Genomic DNA, 24944 nt, shown 5'->3' with positions numbered 1-24944 from the left:
TATACAAGCTACCAGCTACCAATAAGCAATCCAAAACTGAGACTGAGAAGACAATCCTGTTGACAGTGGCATCAAAAAGAAGAGCACCTAAGACTAGAAAACCTAAGGCGAGAAAACATTGCTGAGAGAAATGAAAGATCTTTTATGTTTTGAAGATTTTATTTATTTGACAGAGAGAGAGAGAGAACACAAGCAGGGGGGGTGGCAGGCAGAGGGTGAAGGAGAAGCAGACTCCCTTGCAAAGCAGGGAGCCTGATGGGGGGGCTCCATCCCAGGACCCCGGGATCATGACCTGAGCCAAGGGCAATCGCCTAACCAGCTGAGCTACCAGGCGCCCCTATGAAAGATCGGAATGGAGAGATGCTCCTCGTTTATGGACTGGAAGACTCAATGTGGTCAGCATGGCAATTACTCCTAGATTCCATATAATTCCTAACAAAATCCTAAAGCCTTTTTTCTTTTTTAAAGATTTTATGTATTTAATTGAGAGAGAGAGAGAGAGCGCGTGCACATGAGCAGGTGGAGGGGCAGAAAGAGAGGGAGAAGCAGACACCCCACTGAGCAGGGAGCCCAATGTGGGACTCGATCCCAGGACTCTGGGATCATGCCCTGAGCCGAAAGCAGACGTCCACCTGACTGAGCCATCCAGGAGCCCTGCCTTTTTCCTTTTTGAAGAAAGTGAGAAATAGATCTTAATGTGCCAAAGAAAGGTGAAGGAATTAGAATAACCAAAACATTTTTGAAAAAAAAAAACAAAGTTTGAGGACTTCTACCTGATTTCAAAATTTGTCATGAAAACTACAGAAATCACAAATACGGGCTACAGAGAAAGACAGACATATAGATCAAGGGAACAGAATAGACAGTTCAGAAAGAAACATTACATTTTAGGGTCAACTGATTTTTGACAAAGGTGCCAGAACAATACAATAGGGAGAGGATAATTTTGTCTACAAGCGGTGCTGGCATAGTTGGATATCCATATTTAAAAAGATGAACTGGCTGTCACTTCACACCAACCACAAAATGAATTTCAAATGAATCATAGACCTACCTATAAAAGCAAGAACTGTAAAAGATCTAGGGGGAAAAATACATCAGAGAAAAGCTTAGTGACCTTGGGTCAGGCAATGATTTCTTAGATATGACACCAAACAGATAACTCATAAAACAAAAAAATCAATGAAGTGGATTTCATAAAAATCAAAACTTTTCATTCTCGAAGGACACCATAATGAAGATGAAAAGAGAGGCCTCCTCCTGAGAGGAAATTTTTTAAAATCCTTTATCTGGTAAAGGGATTACATGCAGTACATAAAGAACTTTTACAATGAAATAATGAGAAGACAAATAACCATTTAAAAAAGTGGGCATGGGCGCCTGGGTGGCTCAGTGTGTTAAAGTCTCTGCCTTCAGCTCAGGTCATGATCCCAGGGTCCTGGGATCAAACCCCACATTGGGCTCTCTGCTCTGCGGGGAGCCTGCTCCCCCCCACCCACCTGACTCTCTGCCTACTTGTGATCTCTGTCAAGTAAATAAATAAAAATCTTTTAAAAAAAAAGTGGGCAAAAGATTTTAATAGAAGCTTCACACTAAAAGATGTATGAGTGGAGAAAAGGCATGTGAAAAGATTATAAACATCATTAGTCACTACGAAAATGAAAATTAAAACCCCAGTGAGATACCATTATCTATCCAGGAGAAGGAGGACAGTCCAAGAGACAAGCACTCCCAAGTTTTAATGAGATTGGAGCCTGCATATTATTGATGATGGCCATGTAAAACTTTACACTTTGGAAAAGAATTTGTCAGTCTCTCAAAGTGAAATACTTACTTGCCATGAACCCCAGAAATTTAGGCACACACGTCCGTACTAAGACTTGGTCACAAGTGAGCACAGCACCATTCATAACAGCCCCAAACTGGAAACAACCCACGTGTACCTTGAATCTTGAATGGATAAACTGTATGGCCATAAAATAGAATACGTTTCAGCCTTAAAAGGGACTGAACTTCTGTTCCTGAGCTTTATTGAGTTGTCACTGACAGTCATGGAACAAACTTGTGACTTGTGCTACAACACGGATGAACTTCAAATGCCTTCAGCAAAACGAGGGAAGTCGCACAAAACACTGTTCATTGTGTGATTTCGTTGGTAGGAAATGTCTACAAAGGCAAATCTCTAGAGGCAGAAGGCAGACCCATCAGTGCTTGTCTGGGATGGGGCTGGGGCCTGACTGACTAGAAACGTCCATGAGAGGTTTCAGGTGATAAGGATGTTCTGAACCCGGATTGTGGTGATAGTTGCACACATGCATAAATTGGCTGAAAGTGATTTCACAGTACACATAGGATGGAAGAAACTCCTGGCATGTAAAATAGATCCCCACGAAGCTGTTTAAAAAATGAACAAATGGTAGGAAACACCATCTCCTTTTGTGAATCTGGCATTACATGGACACCAGAAGCAGACAGAGATAACACAAGAAAAACATGTAGGGTGAAGAGCACCTATGTCTCCATTTACTTTGAAATGTACCAAAACCAAGACAGATGAATGAATGGATGTAGGGATGGCCAGACGAATAAAGAGGTGACAAAGGATATTCAGTAAAATGGGAGGTTCTAGCATTAGGTATTTGGAGGTTCGCTGCAAAATTCTTCCAACTTTGCAGCACCTTTGAAATCTTGAATAATAAAACAGAGGAGGGGAATGAAATCATAGCACGTGACATGGCTCAGAGGTGAGTATTTTTTATGAAGTCAAAGAATGTAAATAACACTGATTTCATCCAAAAGGGAAAGGAAAAACAAAATTGGGAAATTAGGAGGCAGGGCACCTGAGTGGTTCAGTCTTTTGGGCATCGAACTCTTGACTTCCGCTCAGGTCATGGTCTCGGGGTCATGAGATTGAGTCCTGTGTTAGGCTCCTTGCTCAACAGGGAGTCTGCTGGAGATTCTCTCTCTCCCATTGCCCTCCCCCTGGGTCTCCCCGTGCCCCCTGCGCTCTCTCTCTCTCAAAATAAATAAATCAGTTTTTTAAAAAACTATGTGGCAAGTGGAGGGAATGAGTATGTGTGTGGTGTGAGAGCTACCTTGCTAAGTCAGTGGAGAATACTTGAACTTCAGGTCTGAGAAATAAGGGTACATTTAGAGACTGACTTAGGCACAGGAAGAAAGATCTGTAAGACTTGACTGAGAACCAGAGCGGGGGAGGCTGGTCAGGGACCTGCTGTTTACCATTATCAGCCTTGTAGTATTGGTCGACTTAAAACTAGTGACTGCGTTACTTTGATACGGTAAACACTAGATCATAAAAATTAGTCATCAAAAGCACATACTTAAGCTCTTAGAAGAATAATAAGACCTGGGGCCTTCGCATGGTTGAAGTGGACAGTCAGGTAGGACACTGAAGTTGCCTAGGGCTGGCTCCCTTAGGTCAGGGTTGCTTCTCTGGGGCAGTGGCGGTCCTGGGTGCTGGGGGCGCCCCTCACCCTCCAGAGTCCCCAGATCCTGCCTCTGCCTTGGCTGGTGCTGTGGAAGTTGGAATTTGCAGAAGCCTGGAGGCTGCATCCCCATCTGTTGTTACTCTTGGGCTCCTGGCTGGCTGATGCCTGGCATCCTGCCTGGAGGAGGAAAGCAGGGCCTAGCTAGGCAAAGAGATTTTTATATTTGGGATGAGGCATGGCAACAGGTCATATGGAGGGGGTCTGGGCCTAATCCTTCCAGAAAAGAGTAAAAGGGCCCCATGATTACAAAGCATTTTGAGAAGAAAAGGTGGAGCCTAGAACAGACACATGTGTCATCAGGCCCAGACCTCTGGACTTAGTGGATTTGGAAAGGAGAATGGGACCTCTCTCTTGCATGCCCAGCACTCCATGCTTGTTGCCACTGGGATTTCTCTCTCCTGTGATTCTGCCAAACTTCCATCTGAGAAGCTTCAGGAGATGGAGGGCCTGTCACAAGTGGGGTACCTCTGCTGTAAGAAGGCTCTGGCCAGGATCCCCTCTATTTACACTCTTCTCTGTGGCCAGGGGTCCCAGCTGCCTTTGCTCCTCAAGGCTGGTGGGCATGGGTCAGTTGTCATCATGGGCTGTAGAAACTAGATGCAGAGCTTCCCTGGGAGGCTGCTGTTATGTTCTAAGCTGGAGCCTATAGGAGCAAAATCTGGGCATCCAAATGGGTCCCCCAGTAGAGGAGATCTAGGGCATAGCCAGCAGACCAGGGCCAGCTGGTCCAAGGAGGGAATGAAGTGCAAACATCCAGCTCCATGCGCAGCCTTGGAGAAGTTAGAGAGTTCAGGGGCCAAGATTCCCAGAGGCCCGGGGTAGCACTGCTCACATACCATCCACAGAGCTGCATGGCCTGGGCATGAAAAGATAGCTCACTGAGGGTCCCCTGGGTGGCACAGTTGTTGGGAGATGACTCTTGGTTTCAGGTCATGATCACAAGGTCCTGAGATCAACCCCTGCATCAGGCTCTGCACTCAGTGGGGAGTCCACTTGAGGTTTTCCCACTGTCTCTGCCCCTGCCGCTCATGCTCTCTTTCTCTCTAAAATAAGAAAAAGAAATCTTAAAAAAAAAAAAAAAAAGGAGCTCACCGATCTTGGACAATTTTGTAGAGCTCCCGGGTACATCATGGGATAAATTTACATCTAGCCCAGGTCTTTATAGTAAACAGGTCATGATAAACTCAGTTCAAAGGCATTAGCCCCAATGGCACTTGGGGACTGGAGCCCAGCTTTTGTTGTAACCATCTCACTAACAGGTCCTTTGTTCCTTGAGCTTCATAACTCTGATTCCCTTTGGGTCACTGAGTGTAACTCATCCCCTTCTGTCTCCCACCCACGAAGGCGCCTGGCCATGCAGCTCACCTTGCAAGAGTAAAAAACAAAACAAAACAAAACAAAGTAAAACAAAACCCAGCTGTCGTGCTCTCAAAATTGTGCTCTGAGCCAAGTATTTTATCCACATTATTTGAGTCTTACCAAAAAAAAAAAAAAAAAGGAAAGAAGGAAGGAAAGGTGTCACGGCCAACTTTCCAAGCAAGTAGACAGAGGCTACGATGGTTAGTTTCACATGTCAGGTTGGCCAGGCTAGGGTGCCCAGACATTTGGTCAAGCACTAGTCTGGATATCCTTGGGCAAGTGTTTTTGTTGATCTGACTAACACCGAAACCCAAAGACTGATTAAAGCAGGTCACCTCCTCTAACGTGCGTGGGGCCCATGTACTCACTTCAAGGCCTTAAGAAAAGGACTAAGGTCTCCAGAGGAAAAAGGAATTCTGGCCCCAGACTCCCCTCGAACTCGAGACATTGACATCAGTCATTCCTGGGGTCTCCACCCTGCCTGCCTGTCCTGCTATTTCAGACTTGCCAGCTGCAAATCCTTCAGATAAATCTCTCTATAGAGACGCACATGCTACATGCCCCTCCTTCTCTATAGTCTGTACTGGTGATGACTAGAGAGGAGGCTCAGGGAAGGTAATGTCCCAGGGTCACACACCAAGGGGGAGGCAGTGCGGGCATTTGGACTCAAGCCAGGTCAGCTCCAAAGTCATGTTCTTTTTTTTTTTTTTTTTTTTTAAGATTTTATTTATTTGACAGATCACAAGCAGGCAGAGAGGCAGACAGAGAGAGAGGGAAGCAGGCTCCCCGCTGAGCACAGAGCCCGATGCGGGGCTCGATCCCAGGACCCTGAGAACCTGACCTGAGCTGAAGGCAGAGGCTTTAACCCACTGAGCAACCCAGGCGCCCCCAAAGTCATGTTCTTAACCAAACAGGACAACGGCCCTTTCACCTGGGCTCTGGGGGATGAGTCAGACGATGCCCCAGAGCCAAGTGTCTGAGGTCCCTAACTCCACAGACCCCCCCCCCCCCAGGGGAGGACAGCAGGACAGAAAGGGCACATCCCTCTTTTCAAGGCTGCACAAAGGAGCCTCTCCTCAGCCCCTCCTGAGTCACGGGGATCACACACGGGATATCCCCTCTCAGGGGGAGATTTGATTGGTCTGATTTGGGTTTCTAGTTCACCCTGAGGACCTGCACTCCATTAGCTGGCCTGGGAGGCCCCAGGGAAACCTCAATTCGTGTGTCACAGCGCCATCTACTGGTCGGATTGAGGGGCAGCTGCAGTAACCAAATGCCCTCTGCTCCCTGAGGCCAGGACATTATCCCATTTTACAGATTGGCAAAAGGAGCTTTTGCTCAAAACTTTGCCCCATTTGCTCAATCATGTGTTAGCTGCCAAGCACGATACTAGATGCTGGAGGTTCAGAGAAACCAGTCCTTCTTGGAGAGAGTGACAGAAGGCGTAGGGGAAACTACCAGCAAAGACAGAGGTGGAAAGAGTAGAGGTGACACGCCAAAGGGAGGCCAGTTGTCCTGGGCAGGAAAGGCTGCACCACCAACGTGGTGATGGTGGGAGAAGGTTTTGGAATTCTGGAGGGGTCTGCCAGGCTGACATGAGGGGCCTCGGGGGCATCATTTGATTCTCAGTTCAGAACTCTTCCCCAAGGACAGAAGGACAGGTGCCAGGAAGGGCACCTTAGTGAGCAAAATATGGGCATGGTGGAGTGTGACTTGAACGGAGGGTGGGGGATAGGATCAGTCGCACACAGGGGCAAACGGGCCTTGATCCCGGGCCCCTGAGTCACACACAGTTGACCCCAGAGCTGCCTGGGGCAGCTCTGCCAGTCCCACTATGGAGACTGAGCTCTGTCACGCTAAGGAGTCTGAGCACGGTCTCCCCAGCAACGGGGAGTCCCGAGGAGCTGTTAAGTTACGCCAGGGAGTAAAATGATCTCACGTGCTTGGGAAGGACAGCCCTGCAGAGTGAGGACGGGGGGGACACCAGAAGCAGGAACATCGTTTTAGGGATGATCCTTGCAGCAAGCTTGCCAACGCTCAGAAGTCCAGCGGCGGGGTTGGGGAACAAGAGGCCAGAAGAGTCAAGAGATCTGGGGACCCAGTCTCGGTGGAGCTGGGCGATGAGGTAGAGGTCCAGGGAGAAGCCGGTGGGGTGTGGGGGACAGATGCAGAGTGACCTCGGGCCCAGAGCTCAGGGCCTTTATGAATCCCGCTTCGCCCGGGAAGAGCCGAGAGCCTGCCGGTCCAGAGCGGCTTTGAGCTTCGACCCACCCGGGGACAGAAGTGGGAAAGCGCCTGGAGGGCAGAGCGAAGCTCCGCGCTCCCCACAGCACCGCAGGGCGAGCGCCCTCCGGGCGGACCTCCGGGTTCCACCTGCAGAGGTCAACCTGGTGGGTGGCCGGAGGTCAAGACCACCCGGACTACCGCAGGGGCACCTCCAGGGATCAGGGGCGGGGCCTCGCGAGACCCAAACAAGCCCCACGTGGCAAGGGCGGGGCCGCCACGGGGACTTTACGGCGCGCGCGTGCGCGGGAGCGATCTCGCGCGGGAGCGATCTCGCGCCGGCGTACCCTCGTGGGGGCCGTAAAGCGCGGAAGGTCGCGGTCTCCGGCGTTTCCCGGAACTTTTTACTCCCTCTGCCCCGCCTCTTTCCCTTCCCCGTTCCCCGCGTTCTGGTGCCGGGACGCCTCACAACTGTTGTGGCTGCTGCCCCGCTGCCGCCGGGGTGGTGCTGACCGCGGAGCGCTCGGAGGCCCGTGAGGTAAGGAACCGCTGTGGGACCGCTCTGGCCTCCTCTCAGCGCGTCTCAGCGCCCCCCTTTCCGCTCTGGTCTCCCTCGGGGCTGGTCCCGGCCGCCCCGCGTTTCGTGTCGCTTGCGCCGGGTGGCCTCAGACCTTTGGCGGCCGGGGCCGAGAGGGATTCGCCTCATCTCTCCCAGCCTGTCCGCGGCTGTGCTCCGTCCGGCCGAGGTGGTCCGGGTCTCGGACACTAGTGCCCGGCTGCCCCGGGGCCTGCGCAGCGGCCCCTCAGGGGGCGTCCGCCGCCTCAGCCCGACGTCCAGAGCGCCGGCGGTGACCGCGCTTCGCGCTCCCGGCCTCGGGCTTGCAAGCCCCTAGCACGGAGGAGGCCGGGCTCGCCGGTCATCGTCCGCTGCGGGCGCAGTTGCTTTCCCGCCTGGAGACGCGCTGCGGTCCGCCTGCGCCTCACTAACTTGCAGGACTGCTGCAGAGTGCGGCAGCCAAGTTAGCGGGGACAGTGTAGGCCCGGGGCAGTGGGCCGTCTTCGTGATGCGTGAGCACTCGGCACCGATGTGAAGGACACTGAGATGGGATGCGGGCGTCTTCGGGTGTCCTTTGCCGGTGTGTGTGAGCGTGACGTACGGGGCTGCGGAGGGAAGGAGGTGGGGAGCCGCGCCCCAGGGCACACCTGGCTGGGCCGGCGCTGGCGGTTCGTATTGATGTCTTAAACTGGTCTGATCACCTGGTGGCACTTGAGAATTACACACCCAGGACCGGCAGGGTCCGACTCTCCAGGGGCGGAGCCTGGGAGAGAAAAGTCCTGGGGGCCTCTAGGGCTGAGGCAGGTGTGGGACATCTTAACCGCTCTCCCCTCACCAGTCTTCGTTGTCCCCAGCGGCCCGTTTGTACACACGCTGTGACCGTACAGAGGAACGACTCAGAGGGACTTGGAGCTGCCCTCTTGGTCGTGTTGGTGTAAGCAGATGTGGGCATACCTAGTCCCGATATTGAGTTTGCTCGGCAGATAATTTTTCTTCTTAGCAGAAGGCATTGTAGGGTCGTCTTAGTTTTTTAAAAATATAATTTGTTTTGGGCGGTGACTTGTTTAGTCGGAAGAGCATGTGAGTCCCGAATGGGGTGTGGAGAGTACTTAAATAAAGCTTAAGATATATATTTTTACACACACACACACACATTTTAAATCCGGTTATCGCTTTTCTTTCTTTGTTTTTGACACCTTCGGTTTCTTGTCTAGTAGCTTTCCCCTCTCTGCCGTCAAGCTTGGCCTTGGTTTTGCTGCCCAACCTACTTGGATACTCTGGCACCTGCCTTCCTTTGTTTGGATCCACTTTAAATCCTTTTTGGTTCTTGTTTGCCTCCACCACTCACTGATTCTTTCAAGGTCATGATGCACACAAGGTCACAAATCCTTTTCTCCGTTCTCATCAACCTAGGCTGTTCCCCACCCCCACCCCCATCAGTCTAGGTTTCTAACCTTGTTTATTTCCTTTTTTTTTTTTTTTTTTAAGATTTTTATTTATTTGACAGAGACCACAAGTAGGCAGAGTAAGGCAGTGAGAGAGGAGGAAGCAGGCTCCCTGCTGAGCAGAGAGCCCAGTGTGGGGCTCCATCCCAGGACACTGGGATCATGACCTGAGCCCAAGGCAGAGGCTTTAACCCACTGAGCCACACAGGTGCCCCTGTTTATTTCATCTTAAACCTCATCTGTTAATATGTGTCTTCTGTGACATTTGCAATTCCTTTTATCCTGCCAAGGGATGTGTCTTGTGGTTCTGTCTTCACAGCGACCGCTTCTGTACTCATCTGAGGTTGTTTGATGGGTAGCAGAGAGTAAAGATTCTAGGGTAGACTCTGTGATGCCTTCCCAACAGGGTCTTACTCCTGGCTCTGCCACTACTGGCATTAGAGAAGCTTGGTCGAGTTCCTTCCCTGTGCCTCAGGTTCACCAAGCAGTAAAAAAGTTTTAGTGCCTTATAGGTTTGTGAGTTTTAAGTCAGTTGTACACCTAACGCAGCATCTGTTGCTTGTAACTGCCTTTGAAAATATTCCCGTGGCGCCTGGGTGGGACAGTGGGTTAAAGCCTCTGCCTTCGGCTTGGGCCATGATCCCAGGGTTCGGGGATTGAGCCCGGCATCAGGCTCTCTGCTGAGCGGAGGGCCTGCTTCCCTTCCTCTCTCAGGAATTGTGAGAGGAATTGCCTCTGCCTAATTGTGATGTCTGTCAAATAAATAAAATCTTAAAAAAAATTCCCATTTTCTTTTTAAAAATTCTTTCACGTGATTTAGATATCCCCTGAAGTCTGAGAGCCTAGCCTTGAGATCTCTGAGTCCTCATTGAACTCACGCCCCCCCCCCCCGTGTGTTCTCTCTTCTCATCCATTCTGCGACTTATATTTCCTAGGTGCCTACCCTGAATGCTGGGAAAAGCATGATCAAGTTATATCATTGGTCCCAGCTCCCAGAGAGCTCCATGGTAATAGGACACTCAATAGTACCACTTACTGAGTGCTTCTTAGGTCCAGTGGCCATGTTTTTCCTTCTAGTCTGATTGGGTGTTTGTAGCAGCTGTGTGAGGCAGGTTGTCCTAGCTTACCTCGTGGATGAGGAGCCCAAACCATGGGGATGGAATAACTTGCTGCAAGTCATAGAGCTAATGAGAGGTGGGTGGAGGCTTTCGAATCCCCAGCTGTCTGTCTCTCTGTAAAGCTTACATTCTCAGCTGGGCTGTTGTGCTGTTTCCCTGATTGACCAACATGGTCCGGGAAGCTCTGTGCTGGAGAAGCCCAGGGTGCGATGGGAGAACATACAAGGGCCACCTGACCCAGTGCTGGGGGAGGGGTCTGATAAGATAGATAGGCTGCGAGCCTTGGCGGTTACCTTTGTTTGGGGGGGTGGGGGGAGAGTTGAGGGAGGAACTATACCGTTTGGTTAGAGGAACAGTGTGCCCGGAACCCCGGGGGTTTCAGAATCCTGTCCTGTTTGAGGAATTAGTTACAGATATGTTTAGCCTGGCTCCAGAGAGAGAGCAGAATAAGAAATGAGCCAGACAGAGGGCATGAACAGAAATTTCTGCAAAGACGACATCCAGATGGCCAACAGACCCATGAAAAAGTGCTCCGCATCACTTGGCAACAGGGAAATACAAATCAAAACCCCAACGAGATACCACCTCACACCAGTCAGAATGGCTAAAATTAACAAGTCAGGAAATGATAGAGGCTGGTGAGGATGTGGAAAAAGGGGAAACCTCCTACACGGTTGGTGGGAATGCAAGCTGGTGCAACCATTCTGGAAAACAGCATGGAGGTTCCTCAAAAAGTTGAAAATAGAGCTGCCCTATGACCAGTAATTGCACTACTGGGTATTTACCTTAAAGATTCAAATATAGTGATCCAAAGGGCATGTGCATCCGAATGTTTATAGCAGCAATGTCCACAATAGCCAAACTATGGAAAGAACTTAGATGTCCATTGGCAGATGAATGGATAAAGAAGATGTGGTATATATATACAATGGAATACTATGCAGCCATCAAAAGAAATGAAATCTTGCCATTTGCTACGATGTGGGTGGAACTAGAGGGTATTATGCTGAGTGAAATAAGTCAATCGGAGAAAGACAACTATCAGATGATGTACCTGATATGAGGAAGTGGAGATGCAATGTGGAGGTTTGGGGGGTAGGAAAAGAATAAATGAAACAAGATGGGATTGGGAGGGACTTTTCTGAGACTTAATCTCACAAAATAAGTGGAGGGTTGCCGCGGGGAGTGGGGTAGGGAGAGGATGGTTGGGTTATGGACATTAGGGAGGGCATGTGCTATGGTGAGTGCTGTGAAGTGTGTAAACCTGGCGATTCACAGACTGGGGCTAATAATACATTATATGTTTATAAAAAATTACTTAAAAAAAAGAAATGAGCCGGATATTGAAGGGTCTTGCACTTCCTGCGAAGGAGATTGCCTTTTCCTGAGGGCATCAGAAAGTCACTGAAGAGTTTTAAGCAGGGGCGTGAAACAAGATTTTCATTTGAGAAGACTGGCTTAGAGTCTTGTGTCAGGATTGTGGGGTGTGGGGAGAACGGGGTGTGGAAACCCTTTCAGGAAGCTTCTGCTGTAATCTGAGCATGGGTGGCCGCCTGTACTCAGGTAGCTGCAGCAGCGGGGGTGGGAGAAGTTGGTCCACCTAAGGGAAATGAAGCTTGTGGAATCCTTGGTCCTTGCAGTTTGGTTGCATAGAGGAGCCGAGACAGGAGGAGCCCAGGGTTATCATATATGGAGTCACACTGGGGACACAGAAATGGAGAAGATTTGGAGATTGTGGAGGATGGCTTTCCCTGTTGGATGTGCCCATTTTAGACCTCTGGGAGCCCAAGTGGACTTGCTGTTGTTCCCTTGGAGGTGCAGACGCAAATGTTGGGGCCGCTGTGGGTTGGGCCCTCGATCACGGTAGGCAGTGAAATCCCCCGGAGAGTAGGGGACCGAGGGGAGTAACTGGTCCCAGAGCGCCATGAGGGACATGGACTCGGAAAGATGGACAGGGGAGAGCAGCCAGCAAAGACGTGGCCAGGGTAGTAGGAGTCAGGATTAAACCAGGAAAGAGGGTGTGAGTAGAGGGAGCGATGGGCGAGATACGATGCTTGGAGAGGACCTTATGAGGAGGGGGCCAGTGTTCCCAGAAGTTGGCAACGTGAGCCTTCTTGGTGAGAGCAGCATTCCTAGCTCGGGGGCACAGAAGCCCAATGGCTTTGGGTTCGGGACAGACAGGAAAGGGGGGGAAAAGGGACAGATCATACAGGAAGCCCTTTCCTGAAGGTGTTCGTCAAGTGAAAAGACAGGTTGTGAGTTCGCATTAAGAGTCACTTCTGGCTCAGGACGCCTGGGTGGCTCAGTCAGTTAAGTGGCTGCCTTTGACTCCGGTCAGGTCATGATTCCAGGGTCCTGGGACCCAGTCCCGCATTGGGACCTTTGCAAGGCGGGCAGCCTACTTCTTCCTCTCCCTGCTCTGCTTGCCACTCCCCCTGCCTGTGTACGCTCTCTGTCTCTGATAAATAGATAAATAAAATCTTCAAAAAAAAGAGGAACCTCTGGCTTGACCACCGGCAGACCGTGCAATCACTAAGGGGTAAGGGAAGAAGGACACAGTCAGGCGGCGGCACTTGGGTGCAGAGCAGAGCAGCACATGGGACTGCTTATTTCATATGGTGGGAAATCATTGTTTTAAATTTTATTCATTTATTTGAGAGAGAGACCACATGCAGGTGCACATGTGCCCATAAGTGGGGAAAGAGGCAGAGGGAGAGAGAATCCCTGTATGGGGCTCGATCCCCTGACACTGAGACCATGACCTGGGCTGAAGCCAAGTCCAACATTCAACCAACTGAGCCACCCAGGCACCCTGATGGGAAATCGTAATTGCCTTCTATGTTTGTGTTTTCCGCCAAGACCATATTTTTTTTTTTAAAGATTTTATTTATTTATTTGAGAGAGAGACAGTGAGAAAGAGCATGAGCGAGGAGAAGGTCAGAGAGTGAAGCAGACTCCCCATGGAGCTGGGAGCCTGATGTGGGACTCGATCCTGGGACTCCAGGATCACGCCCTGAGCCGAAGGCAGTCGTCCAACCAACTGCGCCACCCAGGCGTCCCAAGACCATATTTTTTATCATTTAGAATTTTTAAAGTGAAAAATCGCTACTCAAAGACATTTATGGAGGCTTTGTTCTGTTTCTTCAGTGGATTGGGAGGACTTGAACATGTGAAAACACTGAGGGTCAGGAGGGCACCGAAGGCACATGGAGGAGGAGTTGGGTTCGTGGACCTGGGTTCCTGGGGAGGAGGGGGAGGGTTCTGGGGCTCTTGCAGCCTTGAACTTTGGACCCTCTGAGGGAAGGAGAGATGGTTGCAGATGCCAGTGGGATTGTCGGTGGAGTTTCAGGGGAGGAGATGAGCGGGGTTCTCTGCTTTGAAGGAAGGAAGGTGGGGGGGGGGGTCCGAGGTCTGGAGAGGATCAGTGCTGCGGGTTCAGAGGCAGAACATACACAGACGTCTGCCTGTGGCTGAACCCGTGGTGGCCCCCGGGTTAGGCAGGGGGTAGCCACTGGCCTGAGCCATGGAGGAACTGGGTCTGTTCCAGTGTGACCAAGCTGTAATCCTTCCGAAGGGAGGGGGAGGAGGAGGAGGATGCTCCCCGCCGCCCCCTGGAGGCGAGCTCAGTAGAACGCGGCTGGCCAGGAAGGGGTGGCCCCTCCCTCAGAGGAGCTGCGGCTCTGTGGAGACCCAGGGGAGAGGTACTGGGCGAAGGGCCAGGGCTTAACTTTGGAAAGGATCCTCTGGAGGGCACAGTGGAGAGGTCTGGAGGGGCGGATGCAGGGCGGTGGGGAGGGAGGGAAGCACAGAAGTTGGTGCTGTGGCCACGAGGTTGCAGGAAGAAGCTTCTCTCTTGAGAACCCTTGGGCAGGGACCAAGGGTGCCAGGAGGCCTGGTGACTACTGCGAGGCGGCCGAGTGATCGGCCCTGGTTGGGTAGGATTTGACTTGGGATGCGGTGTAGGCCTTGCTCAGTCTCTGTTCTGAGATGTTTGTGGTGGATGGGCGCCACACCTTGGCCTTGGACGAGTTGGCATTTTGGGGCCCCGCATGCTGCTGGGCGTGCTGTCTGCCGGGGATCTCCTCGGAAGTCCCCCTACCCCCCACGCTGGTGACCCTGCCGTCTCCCGGCAGGTGTGTCTGCAGTTTCTTGAACCTTGAACAGGCCTCTGCTTTGCTGGGAGAGTAGTTCTCCCTGGTGACCCGATCCCATACCCTTCTGCTTCTCTGTCTGATGATGCTGGTCCCAGCCTGTGACACCCGAGGGTGCGGGATAAGCCAAGCTGGACTCCCCCGCCCCTGCATCTGAGAGGAGGCCTGCCGGTCCCCGAGTCTCCCTCCAGCCCGCGGCCTGTGCAGACACGGAGCACGCCGTCCCTCACCGCGGCTTTGCGTCCTCTCTCTCCTCTTCCAGGACCTCATTCTTTGTCACCAGCTCTCCTTCCAGACCCACCTCTTTCCCTTTTCCCGGCCCTTCCCGCCAGCAGTGAAACAGGCTCAGGGCCCGTGCCTTTAGAGACCAAGAGCCTTGCTCTGCTCCCGTTCTTGCTGCTGGCTGGTGCTCTGCTCCCTTCAGAACAGAAAGTGAAGGAACAGTCCTCACTCCCTCATCTCCTCGCTCGGGAGCTTGCTGTGGCCCTGGTTTCATCCCGAGCACTCCCCTCGGAATGTTCTTTTGGGGACACCAAGGACCTCTGCTGTCCCAGCAGATCCTTGTCCATCGTGGTGCAGGGTCCCTCAGGCACCGTCCGTAGGGAACCGCTTCTTAAAGCCCCTTTCCTCTCTTGGCTTCTGTGACACCACAGCCCAGGCCTCTTTCTGCCTCGCCACGGCTCCTTCTCTATCTCTTGAACCACGTCTGTTTGTCTGGATGCTGTCCGTCTCCCCAGTGCTCTGTCCTCTGCCCGGTACTTCTTCCTCTTCCCAAGCTCTGCCTGCTGGGGAGCCTCAGGGTCCTTCTTGTTCCTCAGCATGCTGGGTCTCCAGATACCCGCGCTGTTCCTTGGCTTCAGGCCTGGATGTCTGGCCACTGCTGGTCCTTTCCCTGTGGATGCCCGCCAGACGTCTTGCGTGTAACCCCTAGGGTGGGCTGTTGGCCCGCCTGTGCCCCTTCACAGCCTCCCTCTCGCTCACTCTCCTTCCCTGCCTCCCTCCCCTAGCCCTTCACACTGTGGTAAGTGGCATCAGTTGCTTAACCCAGAAACTCTGCCATCATCCTTATTTCTCCCCATGTCCCATTTTATTTTATTTTATTTTTTTAAAGATTTTATTTATTTATTTGACAGAGAGAGATTACAAGTAGGCAGAGAGGCAGGCAGAGAGAGAGAGGAGGAAGCAGGCTCCCTGCCGAGCAGAGAGGGACTCGATCCCAGGAGCCCGAGATCATGGCCTGGGCCGAAGGCAGCGGCTTAACCCACTGAGCCACCCAGGCGCCCGTCCCTTGCCCCATTTTAACATCCCATTTGTTGGCACGTCAGTTCTGTTGTTTCGCGTCCAGAACAATCCAGTTGTGGCTCTGACTCCACTGCCACCATCCTGCTCTGAGTCTCCGTGCCTCCCTCTAGAACTACGGTGGTCACTTCCTGATCCTGCTTTTCCTCTCGTTCTCCAGTCCTCTCCCCACTGTGGAGCTAGACTGATCTTGGAAAAGCATATCCGATTATTTAATTCCCTGCTTCATTATTTTCCTTTGCATTTGGAGTGGAATCCCAGCTCGTCACGATGGCATCCAAGGGCTGTGTGTCCTCGCTTTCTGACTGCCTCTCCAGCCTTGTCGTGGGTCCCCTCTGCTGATCACACTGTGGGCACATTGGCCTCCTTTCTGTGCTGGGACTTCTCAAAGTCTGCCCCGCACCCCACCGGGGCCTTTGCACATGCTTGTGCCTCTGACCGGAAGACGCAGCCCGCTGATTCCTGGTCACCATCAGGTCTCTTTTCCAATGTCCCTTTGTTCCCATCCATCCTATTTGGCATATGACTTCAGTTATTCCAGCACGTTGGCTTTGCTCCTTGTTTGATCTGGGTACGGGCCGCCCCTGCCATGGGCACCCTCACAGACACTCCGATGCCCCCTTGCGCTCTGTGTCATGGATCTGGTGGGTGCTGCAGTGGTTAAATGAGGTTCATGCTCTGTTCAGGCTGTTTCACTTTTCCCTGAATGTCCCCTTTCTGTGCTGTTGCCTACCAGAAAGTGGATGACCTTTAAAACATCTGTTTTATTTATTTCTGAGTAGGCAATACATGTACACAATTCAGAGTGAATTTGTAGAGAGTATACAGGGGAAAATCTTCCCCCCCCCCCGATTCTCGCTGGAAGTTTCCCTGGCTGGAGGCAAGTTGAGTTCCTTGTGTATCATTCCAGATGTTCCCCGCGCATATGAGCGCGTCTGTATCAGTCAGCTCGGATGTGTGTACCTGGGCATTCAGAAGAGCAACCTTGATGGACAGGGTTATATAACAAAATATTATACAGGGTTAAATAACAAAAATACTGTTATTTTTTTCCACTTTTGTGTTCAGGTTGGTAGCGCACCTTAAACAGTGTCCCTCCCCTTGCTTTGCTCGTTAGGGTTGTTCCATATTGTGGCAGAAAAACTTTCTCTCGTTCCTTTTCCTGTGCCCGTGTGGAGTATCCCGCCTCGAGGGGATTCCGGGCTGCTCGGTGCCACTGCTGTCGGTGGCTAGGGAGGTGGCCTCCCCCTTCCCAGCTGACGGACGACGCCGTACTGAGGGTCTCTGACCTAGCTGCCGTCACGCGGGGGGAGCGAGTCCACCTGATGGCATTTTTGGATGCGTCCTGCAGGCTGGCTGCTGGCTCCACGAGGTTCTGTGCTGGCATCCTGAGCACCGCCAGGCACCTGACCATCGAGCAGAAGATGGCAGACTATTCCAACAAGCTCTACCACCAGTTGGAGCAAGAAACGGGCATCCAGACAGGTAAGCAGGTAACGCGCCGCCCGCCGGTCAGCCTGCGGCGCAGACTCCGGGGCTCCGGGGCTCCGGGCCGTCTGCGCCCGGCACCGCGTCGGCCCACAGGTTCGGTGGTCAGGACTCGAGTCCCAGGCCGGCGCTGCCGCTCGCCGGGGTCTTTTCTGGCGCGAGTCTGTCAGCGTGTTGCGCTGTGTCCCGTTTCCCTGCCCGCCGGTGGAGGGGATCCGTCCTGACCCCGGATCCTTTCCAGAGCCTGTCATCCTCAGGATGGGAGCGGCTCCCTGGGCCGTTTGCCGTGACTTCACTCACTGAGGTCTAGCAAGTGGCCACACGTGGCTCCTGAACGAAGCCGCCGAGGACTTGCCCCCGGTTCGGTGCGTGATGGTGACATTGCTCTGAGCCGCGGCACCTGCCCAGTTGCTCTGAAGGCTGTTTCCGACCAAAGAGCTTAAACGTAGGTTACCCCTCACGTGTGTCGTCAAGGGGAAAGACCCCAGGCAGTCGCGAGCTAAGTATGACCGGAGCAAGTAGAAGGGGAGGGCCGAGCCCCGGGACGGCCCCGCGGGGTCACAAGGTAGAGGCGTGTCTGTCCGCGGGTCGTCAGGTGACGGATCGGCCGGAAGCCCCGGGGCTGATGAAACCGTTTGGTGGCCGCGGGAGTTGTGCTGGGGGAGTAGTGGGGTCTAGAGCTGAAAATTCAGGACTCCCGTGTCCGTCAGGGTTGCTCTTCTGAAGACCCGCATAATTCAGATCCCAGATGGTTCCAGGCTGATCCTGGCAAGGTTGGTAGTAGCCTGACGCGCTTGCCCGCTGAGGTGGCCCTGGCGGGGGTCGCAGTGTAAGCACCGCGGATGGTCTCCTTTGCTGCCCGTTCAGCGCTTATGTGACCCGCGACACGGCTGTCGTTGGGAAGGTGAGAGTTGACGTACTCAAAGTTTTGACGACAGGCTGAGGTTTTCTGGCATTTCCCTTTCACAGGATTCCTACTCTGGCGAAGCGTCGCCTCGCGTGTAAATCCTGGATCAAGACTGAATGTCTGGGAACTGGGAGCGGGTGGCTGTGTTCGTGCAGAGGGGAGATGCCAGGAGAGGAGCTGGAGGAGGGGAGGGAAGAGGCCGTGGCCCTCTGCCCAGTGGATGAGCCTGGTGTGTCCCCCCCCCCCCCAGGGTCCTCAGACTTGGCCAGGCTTCCTCTGGAGCGGCGCGGACTCTGAGTGAAGATAGTAAAAGGCGTCCCCGCTCCTCACCACCTCTGCTTTTGTCACGGAGGATGGCTGCTGCGTGCCGGACAGGCGGGAGCGGGTCCTTTTGGTTGGATTTAATTTGGGGGCAACGGGTACTTGAATCGGGTGGGAGCAGAGTTGGAGTCAGGAGAGGGTCTGCCTCGGGGGCCCCGAGCCGGAACTGCCGACTTGCGGTCCCGGGTTCGGTTCCTCGTGCTTTGCCGAGCCCTGCATCGCTTACCTGCTTGGATGCGAGAGGAACCCGGGCCGTAGGCCTCTTGTCTGTAAGGGAAGTTCATCTCACTTGAGTTCTGGGTCACTTCCTGGAACCGCATTTTGGGCCTGGTGTCTCCCTGATGCTTTGCAGGGCAGCAAGGAAATCAGGCCGGGGAGGGTTCAGGGGTCACGCTAGTCTGTCACCCCCATTGCGGTTCAGCCGTGGTGCAGCGGAAAGGGGACGTGGGGTCCCCAATGGAGAATTCCGTTTCCCGGCAGGATGTGCAGGGGTCAGTCGGGGGACTGGTTTTGAGTCATTAAATGAAGACACGTGACCTGTGTACAAGCTGGATTTCCGGATATTACACGCTAATCCTCAGAGAGTGCATTTATGTGAGGGGCAGGCTTTCTGACTCGGGCCATTTGGCTCTTCAGAGAAAGCCTCCTTCAGGAGGTTCTCTGTGATACGAGGGAGTCGGGAAGCAGGAGTTGGAAGGCTTTGAATCCCCTAAAGCTGAGGACTGTGTTTGGGTTTGTTTTCACGGTTCAGAGCCCCTGCTGAGTTCCCTCCTGCGTCGCATGCCCGACCTGGAGACCCTGGAGATCCTGAAGTTGGTGAACTGCCCTGAGACCTTCACCCCGGATATGAGGTGCATCATGGGCGAGTCTCCTTCGGTGAGGGGCTACTTCGTCCTGGCGGGAATGAACTCTGCCGGCCTTTCGTTCGGTGGAGGGGCTGGGAGGTAAGTCTTCCTTGCTCTGCCCCCGTTTGCCGGGTGCTTCCTTCCTACAGTCACTTGTTGCTCCTGTGGCATATTCCGGAAGTGTCACTGCACAGTGTTTTGTGAACCCTTCCTTTGGAATTAGTCTGGTAGAGTGTGGGATGTACCTTTGTATTGAATGCTGCCCTACAGTTATCTCGAAATTTAACAAGTATGTTTGGAAGACACAATGAGATTTTATAGACCCATTTAAAAATATCTACAGATTCACAGATGTAATCGCTCAAAAAACCGCTGGGTAAGTAAAGTCCAGTGACTGGATTTTTAGGTCATATAGTGAAAGATGTGGGTGCGTCTGTGTTTTCTTCTCTTCCTACTATGTGAGCAAGCATGGACAGAGTCTGTTTTGCACACCAGTGTGGGCCCTCAGGTGATGGGTGGTATGTCAAGTATCAGGTTCTTACTGTGTAATCAATAGGCAGAAGGGGAGGTCAGAGCCTTCAACAGAGATCGGAACCTCAGGACAGTAACCAGAGGCTCTCCCCAGGCTGCCACCAGTGTGTGGAGGTTTCCCGATGCCTCTAGCTTACCCTTGGTTTCCATGTGGTTTTCTTCCTCTTTGGTATCAGTGTAAATGGTTTTGTGGAAAGTGTTTACCTCTGGCGATGGCCAAATACATTTATTGAGTTACTAGAGATGAACATTTCACAAGTGGACACAGCCAGAATAATTAAAATGTCTGTTTATTCATTTACAAACTTAGTAACATGAAAAGGACATCTGAATTGGAATCTGGCTTGATAGAAACACAGTGCACAATGTTAATACCACATTCATGGAGGCAGAAATTCACCCCAGGTACCTAAAGTCACCAGAGTTCTCGAGAAAAGGTCCCATCCCCTAAAGTGCCTCAGATGTCTTCAGCACCAGAAGCTGATGCTGCAGAGGGACCGAAAGGGGCTAAGCGAACTGCACACTTAGAGACGTAAATAAGGAGTCACAGCCTGAACGATAATTACAATGGCATTTCCTGGATCCCAAGAGTAGGCTCGAGAGTGAAGCATTAACTGTGCTGCTAGAAACCCCCTCAGTGAAAGAAGCTGCCGAAGCTTTCTCCCCCTCACTTGTCTGCTCTGGGGAAGGGAGGTGATGGCGGGGTGCCTGGGAACCCTCAGACTGAAATGAAGTTTCTTTTCATCCTGCACCCACCATGGGACATCCTGGTATAAGGCACGAGAACCGGGCTTGAAAAGAGGTGCTCCCAGCTCCAGTTCTTGGTGTGCAAAGGAAATCCTGGCATAGATCTTTTGAATCTGATGCTAAAAATATCCTTCCCACCCTCTTGTAATTTCTGTCTTTGAGGGACAGAAAACCAAGAAGGCAGAAAAGGTTTGTGAAGGGTAAAAATAGGTACCTCTAGATATGACGAGAAAGCCCAGGAAGAAATATGTAATTCTTCAAGGGATGCAGATTCTCTGCTTGGAGAAGTCAAAAATCACATTATATGATGAATAACTCTGGTGTTTAATGAACAAAGAGAAGGCAAAGACATACAAAAATATTTAGTTCTCTTGAAAAATAGTGCATCTGTAGTGATGAGGGGCTGCAGACGCAGCTGTGGGCAGATGAGGGGAGCCTTACAACTCAGCACCTTGAAGTGGAGGAGGCCAAGGGGGGCTGCCGGGGACACGCTGCCAGGCAGAGCCCGGGGCTCGCTCAGGGCTCACTGCGAGACACGGTTAGCGCCCGAAGACTCCCGGGGCAGCTACCGTTTCTGCCCTCTGCTGTGCTGCTCTGAACCCATGCGCCTGCAAGTGACCGTTCGTGACTCATGAAAATGTTCCCTTTGTCGTTCTGATAGAAGATTTGGGGAGGGATGTGGGTGCCAAAGGAAATGGAAACAGCAGGAAAGTTCTCCAGTACTAAGCAAGGTGCCCACACCTCCACCTCGGATACCAGCGGGGCCCTTCGCTGCTTCCACTGGTGAGACAGCTACAGAGAGACAGCAGGCCGCACCCGGGAGCTAACCCTGGAAGTCAGCCAGGATGCAGCCTTCTGGGGTCAGAATTGTGACGACAGATGATAGAAGATTCCCTTTTATCTCCCTCAGGTTCTCAGCGGAGGGTAGAGACTCACATGCCAGCAGATGTGTCCATCAGGCAGAGGATGAACCGAGCCAGAAAGCAAGGTGAGGGGTCAGCTCTCCAGTGAGGGTAAGCCGCTTCCAGAAAGCTTCAGTCCCACCGCATCGGCGGGGGTTGGGGGTGGTTAACACTGCAAATACGCTCAGAGGCTGGTAGTGGAGGAACGAGTTATTACTTTTCACTTGTTTCACTGCCTCAGAGGGGAAAGAGGTAAAGCTGTTGGTCTGTACAAGGTAGCATCCATGGACACCAGATCTCCTGGTGAGAAGCCAAGTCACCAGGCTTCTCCTCCTGCAGAAATGGGGTAACTGAGGTTAATCACTGAGCCTGGTGGTCTCTGTGCCCCTGTTCTGAAGGGCAGCTCTTGTATTCAGGGGCACAGGGAGGGACCCCTGCCCCCAGCAGAGCACTAGAAACGTAGGGGGATTGTTTGGTTCTCTCTCCTGGAGCAGGTCCCCTGTGCAGTGCTCCGTGGCTCTGACACACATTAGAGGACAGCAGATAGTTCTTGTCCTTTGCTCTAAAGTTTTCCAAATTAGAGCACTCCTGACTTCAGTGCCACTGGTACGCACGGGCGTCTCTCTGCTGCAAGCTTCCCCAGAAGACAAGTGACTGTGGTAGGGCCGGGAACCAGGATTTACATGTGGTGCCAGGAAGTGGGGGCTTAGCAGGTATTTCAGGGGAGGAGAGGGGCCGCAGGGACCCGCAGCCCCAAGTTTTCATCTGCTTGAGGCCGGTATGCTTTGTGTTTCTAGCTTCAAAGAGAAGAGCGCAGAGGCCCTCCCTCAAGAGAGCACAAGATCAAGACAGCACAAGAGGTGACAGTGGATCCTTTCAGAGAGAAGACCGCGTGTCTGAACACAAAGTCCCGCTAACCGTTCACAGCAGTCCGGAGCCCTGGGATCTCCAGGGAGAGGTGAGTGGTCATCCACGGTGACGCACGGGGCCTGACCGCCGCAGAACGGACATCTGTCAGGTGTGCGGGGAGGCACGGAAGACTCATCCCCCTCACACTTACGAGCAAAGAGGGAAACTACCGAATTCAGATGGACAAATTCTGACATAACCAAGAGATTTCAAGGGTGAGTGTTCAAGTGTCAGAAGCGAAGTGTGTGTGTCAGGGTCCTCGATAAACAGTGATGCCCCAGAAAATTAACATCTTGCCAATTACAGCTAAGATATAAGTAACTAATAAAGCTAGAATGTCTTTTAGATTCAACCTGAAATAGTTTTTCATTTACAAAGATGAGTGTGGCACAGAGCACAGGCTGCCTCTAGCGCCGCGATCCTTCCTCAGTCGGGCCCCCGCTGCTCACAGCTGCCGCGCCTGCCGTCCAGTGGGGCAACATCTCTCTGGGAACAGAGTTCTCACTACCTACTCCCTTAATAAATCAACTTTAAGACCTCCTTAAGCAGTCAGTGATCAAGTAGGCGTTGTCTGGCTGGGGAAATGGCAAGCAGTGTCTAGAAGGAATCTGTCTGACTGAGTAAACAGATCCCAAGAAATGCCACAGCAGACACAGCTGAGAATTCTAAGTTGCTCTAAAACAAAAGGCTTTTTAGTATAGAGATCTCACTAGAGCTAATGCATCCAAGATACCAAGACAACAGTTCAAAATCTGTAACAGCAGAGGTAGCCCAGCTAACTCCTACCTAACAGCACGGAGGGCCTTTCCGGTGCCCCAGGCCCTTTTCCGTGCCGGAGCCCCAGAGCGCTGGCTGAGAGCGGACTCAGGGCGTACTCTCCACGCTCCGAACTCTCCGCAGACCCATGGCGGGGGCAGGGGCAGCGCTGTGTGGATCTGTCGGTTCTGGGCCAGAGGAAGCCACATTGGGGAGGCCAACAGCTTTCTCAAACTCAGCACGGCCAGCGAGGTTTGGTTCCTCCCCAAGACCGCACAACCCTCCTGTTCCAAAGGGACAGCAGTGTTCAGTGGCGGAGGGGCCACTGCACAAGGGACAGGGGAGAGAGGATGGGCCAAGTCAGTGCGCTTGGAGAGACTGAGCTTAGAGGCAGAAAGCAGCAGCAGCGTTCTAGCCGCAGGAAACCGCAGCGGGGCTGTGCACCTTCTGAGAGCAGACCCTTGCAGCTGGGAAAAGCAACACAAAAGGCAACATGGTTTTCCCCTTTCCAACACTGGCTTGTTTACTCAGGCCGACAAACGCTCTGGGAGAGCTGAGCGAGACACGCAGAGAATTTGAGGCCGGTGGCCCCGGCCTGCCACTGTAACACCCGGGCTGGTAGGGACCTCAGGACGGTGCCAGGGCCGCTGTTCACTAGAGACCAGACAGCATCCACGGGATGCCTCGGGGGGTGAGGTAGATGGTCGTCCTCCTGCTCGAGGTACCGGGGGGCCAGCCCACAGCACGGGGAAAGGGAGAGGGACCCGCCTGGCCCGGCAGCACGGCCCACGCTCGCACAAGGCTGAGCCGCACACACAGCGAGCCACCGCTCCGAGAAAAGTCGGCCTCACGGAACTCCTGGCCTGCGGCCTGCACACCACCAGCTTCCCTTGCTTCGAGACACAGCATTAGAAATCCCACTGTCTCGGTTACCTACTTCCACAGGTGGAGCTGGCGCCTGTCCTGCCCATTAGACATGGTTCTTGTCACCACGGGAATCTGGCGGGCGAAAAGGGGAGGGAGGAACAGCCCGGAGTGAGCAGTAGATGGAAAAGTGCAGAAGGGAGGGGGAAGGGGGAAGGCGAAGAGGTTGCAAAGCAAAAGGTTTAAAAGCAGGTGAAGTTTAAAATGGCGTCGAGGAGCTGAGAGCTGGGAGGCAGAGGTCAGGACCGACGGGGGCAGAGGGGAGCCCTGCGGTGGGGTGCGGGGTAGGTGGGGAAGTGAGGCCGCCGGCATTACTTCCCGTGCAAGTCACTTAGCTCTACGTCCTCCTTTCGGCGCTTGTGAGTGAAGAGGGAGGTGACCGGGTAGAGCTTGGCCTTGGCCTGGAACCGGTGTCCCGCGATGTCAATCTCATACTCTCCCCGGTTAATAAAATCTGCTGTCACCACCTGTTCTTCCCCTGTGTCCTCAGAAAAATTGTGTACGAAGCCCAGGCAGACGTGGCGCTCCAGGGTGTAGCTGTAGGCGCTGCTGGTGGTCTTGCCCGCGTACTGCCCGTTGCGGTAAATGGGCTCCCCCCACCACGGCCAGAGGTCCAGGTCGGTGTCATGGTCGTCCAGGATGAACATGGTGAGGCGTTTGTACACCCCGTTCTGCTTCTGCTGCAACAGAGCATCTCGGCCAATGAAGTCCATCCCCTAGGAAAGAAGGCAAGGCTGAGAGGGGACGGCCGTGCTGGGTGCGAAGGGGCCCCTGGCGTCCCTGGCCTGGGGCAGCACCCCCCCCTCCCCACCGGTTTCCCGCTGCATGAACAACTGCATTCACCATAGTAAAGACCTCCTCAGGGAACTTCTGTAACACAAGCATTTTTCAGATTTCAACCACAAGACCACACAGAAAAAAATATTAAGAAAAATCCTCCAAACGTACTCGCTA

General features: G+C 52.8%; 2 protein-coding genes across 3 annotated transcripts in view; one reads left to right on the top strand and one right to left on the bottom strand.

Annotated features, from left to right (window-relative positions):
- Nucleotides 1-7464: 7464 nt before the first annotated feature.
- LOC122911249 (pyruvate dehydrogenase phosphatase regulatory subunit, mitochondrial-like) lies at nt 7465-22662 on the top strand. The gene is made up of 5 exons (XM_044255743.1): nt 7465-7629; nt 17012-17145; nt 19128-19320; nt 21410-21487; nt 22199-22662. Exons 2-5 carry the CDS (start codon nt 17085-17087, stop codon nt 22263-22265), a joined length of 399 nt encoding a protein of 132 aa, XP_044111678.1. The 5' UTR covers nt 7465-7629; nt 17012-17084; the 3' UTR covers nt 22266-22662.
- LOC122911248 (pyruvate dehydrogenase phosphatase regulatory subunit, mitochondrial) overlaps nt 20025-24944 on the bottom strand; it is a 38048-nt gene continuing 33128 nt past the window's right edge. For both annotated transcript variants that reach the window (XM_044255741.1, XM_044255742.1), the window contains one exon: nt 20025-24706. In XM_044255741.1, the coding sequence (XP_044111676.1) occupies nt 24302-24706 (405 nt within the window). In that variant the 3' untranslated portion in view covers nt 20025-24301. The remainder of the gene's footprint in view (nt 24707-24944) is intronic.

This window comes from Neovison vison, chromosome 7, assembly GCF_020171115.1.
Source record: "Neovison vison isolate M4711 chromosome 7, ASM_NN_V1, whole genome shotgun sequence".
Taxonomy (NCBI): Eukaryota; Metazoa; Chordata; class Mammalia; order Carnivora; family Mustelidae; genus Neogale; species Neogale vison.
Note: the sequence above shows the minus strand (reverse complement) of the source record. Positions and strands in the feature narration are given on the sequence as shown.